Below are 6,000 nucleotides of genomic sequence, written 5' to 3'. Positions count from 1 at the left end.
TGTCCATTTACACCGGCCTACCACCAATCTGATCCGATCAGCTAAAAAAGATGGAAGGGGAGGATCCGTCTACGAGAATCGGTTTGGAGGGCAGTCGCTGTCCATTTACACCAGGTCATCCATAGATCAGCGTGGGCTTTTGGGCTTGGTCCATGTCTGCTCTGCAGAAACTGAATGGACACAATCCTTTCATCCACCTGCTCTGTGGACAGATCCTATGCTGAGCAATTTAGATTCTGCCACGTGTGAAAGGGGCCAAATGGTGCTTGAAGAAGCTCAAGCGCGAACCTAGCCGAAGGTTGAATTTACAAAATTTTAACAATTGGTTTTCTTTAAAAGTAACCTCCACTGGCATATTTTTTTTTTTATATGAGGACTCTGAATTGCATCAAGACAGGTTTTCTTTAAAGGGGTTGTAAAGGTAAGTCCTCCTTCACTTACCTCATCCTTCCATTTTGCTTTAAAATGTCCTTATTTCTTCTGAGAAATCCTCACTTCCTGTTCTTCTGTCTGTAACTCCACACAGTAATGCAAGGCTTTCTCCCTGGTGTGAAGAAAGCCTCTTGAGGGGGCGAGCAGGAGTGTCAGGACACTCTCTACTTTGCAGATAGAGAAAAGAGCTGACTCTCCTGCACGCCCCCTCCCTCCTCAAGAGGCTTTCTTCACACCAGGGAGAAAGCCTTGCATTACGGTGTGGAGTTACAGACAGAACAGGAAGTGAGCATTTCTCAGAAGAAATAAGGACATTTAAAAGCAAAATGGAAGGATGAGGTCAGTGAAGGAGGACCGCACTAAGGTAAAGGAAGCTATTTAGGGGGAAAAAAAATTGTACCTTTACAACCCCTTTACATATAGTGAACTGGGTCATGACGGCGCAGAAGTTACAATAGGAAGCAGCTTAAGCGGAAGTGACCTACTGCTCCACATTCGGTGATGGGTGGGATGTGGTCATATAGGATAGCCCACTGAAACTATCCTTCTACATTAAGTCTTAAGGGGATTTCCTAGAAAAACTGTAGTTCTCTACTGGCCTCGGAGCCCCCTTTCTCTGCTGTAGGAACACAGAGAAGCCCCAATTGTAAACAACTTCAGGAGCCCCTTCCCCATCCCCTGATCTTTGTAGTGATAAGCAGACATAAACCTTCCATGCAAACCCAAACTAGGGCTCGAGGTTCCTATGTGTCCCAATTTGGTGACTTACGCGGAGGGTGCAGGCTAGGGAGAACTGTCCGAGCTTAATGCATGCAGGTTAAAAGGTAAAAAAAAAAAAAAAAAAAGGCCGCACACCATCAGGACCCAGCTAGTCAATACAGTAGAGGCACCCTCAGCCCAGGGCGGCACTTGTAGGTAGATTCACGTACATTGGTGTAACTTTAGGGCGGCCTAGCCTAGCCTTTTTAGGCTACACCGCCGTAAATTAGTTAGGCTAGTAGTGATTCTCAAACCACTTACCTGCTAATCTACGGCGGTGTAGCCTAAAACGAGCGGGCGTAAGGGCGCCTAATTCAAATGACTTGGAGGAGGTGTTGTATGGAAATGAGGCTTGACCTCACGTTTTTTGACGCTGCGCATGCGCCGGGCGACTACATTTCCCAGTGCGCATTGCGGCTAAGTAGGCCGTACGGGCCTATTGATTTAGACGCGGACGTAAACGACGTAACTCCCGATTCGCGGACGACTTACGCAAACGACGTAAAAAATTCGAACCTTGCGGCGGGAACGGCGGCCAAACTTTAACATTGTTATTCCACCTCATAGGTGGAATAACTTTAGGCCGCCTAAGGCCTTACGGAAACTACGTTAATCGACTGCGGCGGGCTCACGTTCGTTCGGGAATCGTCGTAAAAGCTCATTTACATAATCTACGCCGGCCGCAATGGAAGCGCCACCTAGCGGTAAGCCAAAACATTGCAATCTAAGATAGGACTGCGCAAGCCGTCCTATCTTAGGTATGTTTAAGTGTATCTCTGTTAGAGAATACACTTAAACATAGGTCGGGTTAGATTCAGAGTTAGGTCGGCTTATCTGTAGATAAGCCGGCCTAAATATTTGTGAATCTACCTATTGGAGTTGTTTCCTTTCATAAACCATACATGGATTCCCGCAGAAAATTTGTACAATTTATGGCTGATCTGCATTACCGGATTTTAGCAGCAGGGGGCGCTGCACTAGCTCCGAGTTTGTGATGGAGAGGATCTTCTACAAAATCAATGCACAGCAGGAGCACAAAGAACAATTTCCAGTTTTCCAAGAAATTTCTCTTAAAAAGAATATGTGCGTTTTAAATCAAGGTGAAATCTCCTTTTTGCCCCCTTCCCCTGACCTAACCCACCCCCTCCCCTTCCACAGATACATACTTGTCCCCAGGGCTGGACTGGGACAAAAATTTGGCCCTGGACTTCATCCAGACTGGCCCATTTTAACAGGTCTCTCCCATGGCGGCCGGACAACTCCTGCACCCCCCCCCCCCTGGCCACCCAAGCCCCCCCCCCCCTCTTCACTAGCCGTTCTACTTTATTAGAGTAGAACGGCTGGTAATGGTACTCTTATAGACAGTACCAGTGGGGAAGCTAGACATTATTTCACTGGGGGCAAAGAATCAGTTCGGTGCCCCCCCTTATGGGACAAGATTAGGCAGAAGTGAGAAACTCCCAGGCCATAGCTGTTGAGTCAGCCCTGTTGAGCCTGTCCCCTCCACCGTGCTCCTCTGTCACCCCCCCTGCTCCTCTCCCTGCTTCTTTGTCCCCCCCCGGTGAGCGCTGCGGGGAGGGAGAGACAGAGGAGCGGAGGGGGTCGGTGGCGGTCCACTGTCACTGAAGCCGGCCCACCAGGAAACTCCCTGTAGTCCCAATGGCCAGTCCATCCCTGCTTGTCCCAATCTGACAGCCGTTGCCTTTGGTATTTGTTTACATCTAGTGCCACAAGTCTCACTGTCCTGGCCACACCTGCACATTACATCCCTATAGAGAGGGGATGTGATTTTAATTTGCAAATACCATACTGGTGACCCCACAATAGGGATAAAACTTTTCTGTGGAAGGGAGTTTAAGACGACACGTGGCCACTCATTAAGATTAGAAAAAAAGAGGTTTAACCTTAGACTGTGTAGAAAGGTTTTTTACTGTAAGAGCGGCAAGGATGTGGAATTCCCTTCCACAGGCGGTGATCTCAGTGGGGGGCATCGATAGTTTAAAAAAAAACTATTAGATAAGCACCTGAATGACCGCAACATACAGGGATATACAATGTAATACTGACATATAATCACACACATAGGTTGGACTTGATGGACTTGTGTCTTTTTTTCAACCTCACCTACTAAGTAACTATAAACGTCTATGGGGCCGTCTCCCTTGGTACCATAGAAGTCTATGAGGCTGTATTGCGCAGGCACGGCAAGTACAATGAAGGCTTGCACCATTGAATGTAAACAAACACCAAAGGCAACGGCAAATGACTATTTATGGAGGAGGAAGGTGGGTTAGGTCAGAGCAAAGGAGCAAAAAGTGCGCTTATCTTGTCTTAAAGTGGACTTAACCTTCAAGTACCCTGTTTCCCCAAATATAAGACCTACCCTGAAAATAAGACCTAGCGTTATTTTCCAGGAGGGATGCAATATAAGCCCTACCCCGAAAATAAGCCCTAGTTAAAAATGCTTGTAAATTCCTATAATCCACTATATTACAGTAGTTTATAATGTACAATGTGTGTGTTTCTGTAATATAATTGCAGGGAAGAAAGCTCCGGCGGGTAACAGAAGTGCAGAGCGGCGCTATAACAAATGTATTTGGCACAATTATATTACAGAAACGCACACATTGTACATTATATAATACTGTAATAGAATGGATTATAGGATTTTACAAGCATTTTAACTCCGTTCACAGTGGGGATTCCTGACAGGCAGGGAGGGAGGGGGAGAGAGAACACAGTACATTACATGGTAAGACCTACCCCGAAAATAAGCCCTACTGTGTCTTTTGTTGGCATAATTAATAGAAGACCCGGGCTTATTGTATGTCATTAAGGCACATGGCAGCTAGTGTTATCCTTAGAGAATTGATAGGTTGCTCTCTCATAATACTAACTCAGCCTACAACATGGGTGGTCTAGGCCAAGTAGTTGTGTTCAGTTCAGCTCGCGAGATCCCTGTCTGTACGGGTACATTTTATGGATGGTTTTCTTGGTTCCAGGTAGACTGGAGAATGATTTATCACCCTCCATCTACACAACAGCCACCTCAGTGGCAGGCCAAGCTTGGCTTTTCAGATGAGCTATGGTTGTCACTGGCCTGCAGATCTCCATACATTCCTACAGAGGATCAACGAGAGGGTGCAATGCATGGAAATACTGTACTGTATGCCCTCTAAGAGCTTTTATTACCGACCTGGACCCATCATCCTCCATCAATGCCACGGCCACCTCAGTGATAGGCCAAGCTTGGCTTTTCAGCTGAGCCACTGTTGTCACTGGCCTGTAGGAACTCCATACATTCCTTTTTAAAGCAGAGGTCTCAAATTGGCGGCCCTTCATCTGTTGCGAGACTACAAGTCCCATGAGGCATAGCAAAGCTGACAGTTACAAGCATGACTCCGTCAGGCAGAGGTACGATGGGACTTCCGCAGCAGCTGGAGGGCCACCAGGTTGAGACCCCTGTTTTAGAGGATCCACGAGAGGGTGTAGTGCATGAAAATACTGTACTGTGTGACCTCTAACAGACACTACATTATAACATATGGAGATATAATAAAATCAAGTGGGTAGAGAGAAGAAGGGGGGGTATGGGGAGATCTCTGCATCAAGGTCCCACATAGTAGTAAAAGGCAGAGGATCAAAACTTCCTCCACTCCTCCCAAAACGGGGAACAAAAAAATATGATGAAAAGGCTCTTTAAACTAGTAAAAAAGTGGCTGTGGTATTGGCCCCTACAAACCAGCTTCCTAAATACTGCTGGATGACCAACCATGTGAAGACTTGCAGTTCTCTCATGAAGCCCATAGAGGGTGCAGCGACCAACTGGATGCTAGGAAAGTATTCTTGATGAAATAAGATCATAGGGGTGTGAAGACACGGACGGTGATGAACCTTTTTATGGCCCCAAGCAAAAGCAAACCCCCACCGAACATATACAATCCATTCTTACAGGTTAATGATCAATCCCTAGCTTCATGGCTTGCAGTGGTTTGGATGGGTGCCATCAGAACACAGTAATGCAGAAAGAAGACCTCCGATGGTCTGTAGCCATCAGGTGAAGACCTCCGATGGTCTGCAGCCATCAGGTAGGCTTTTGCTTGATCCAGTGGTCTTGGCAGCAAAGTCGCACTGACTGAGTCTCTCTAGGCCAATGAGAGTCTCTGGGTGTCCGCCACCCCCTTCAATTGAGAGTCTGTTCTCGGCATAGGAAGGGAACTGGTCATATCAGCCGTTCCTCGGGAGGAAGTTTCAAGGCACTGTTGGGAGGTATCCTGGATCCGGTCTGCTCTTCGCTGCTTGGCCTGTATGTCCCCTCTGTCTGACGTTTCTCTTTTACTTTTATGATAATGAAGACAAGAATGCCGATTAAGATAATGCCACCCACAACCGATGGGACAATAATGGCTGCCAGTCGTTCAGATTCCTGTGAAAATAAAAGACAAGAAAATCAACCTGGAAAATACGGCAACTGTGCCAAGCTGGGCTCACTCAAACAACCTCAAGGTCTTAACCACTTCCCATCCTTAGGATGTTTTTAAAAAGTGATTATACAGGGATCATGGTTGAGGCTACAACCATGATCCTGATCATATATATATATATATATATATATATATATATATATATATATATATAAAATTTTACAGCCGCCGATTTCCTATCATGTAAATGTGATCAGAGAGGCTTTACAGCATGTGAACCCCTAGACTAATGTCATCTCCAAGAGCTAATTGGAGTGTGGTGTCAGCCAACTGGAGTCCAGTCAATGAGATGAGATTGGAGGTGTTGGTTACAGCTGCCCTGCCC

At 46.4% G+C, this 6,000-nt stretch overlaps 1 protein-coding gene across 3 annotated transcripts in view; it reads right to left on the bottom strand.

Moving 5' to 3' along the window:
- Positions 1–3,926: 3,926 nt before the first annotated feature.
- The window catches only part of CRB3 (crumbs cell polarity complex component 3), a 64,960-nt gene continuing 62,886 nt past the window's right edge, over positions 3,927–6,000 (bottom strand). For 2 of the 3 annotated variants that reach the window (XM_040346648.1, XM_040346647.1), the window contains exon 4: positions 3,927–5,617. In XM_040346648.1, the coding sequence (XP_040202582.1) occupies positions 5,414–5,617 (204 nt within the window). In that variant the 3' untranslated portion in view covers positions 3,927–5,413. The remainder of the gene's footprint in view (positions 5,618–6,000) is intronic. The other variant, XR_005748090.1, reaches the window with a different exon arrangement.

This window comes from Rana temporaria, chromosome 3 (assembly GCF_905171775.1).
Source record: "Rana temporaria chromosome 3, aRanTem1.1, whole genome shotgun sequence".
Classification (NCBI taxonomy): Eukaryota; Metazoa; Chordata; class Amphibia; order Anura; family Ranidae; genus Rana; species Rana temporaria.
This window is presented reverse-complemented; position numbering and strand designations above follow the sequence as displayed.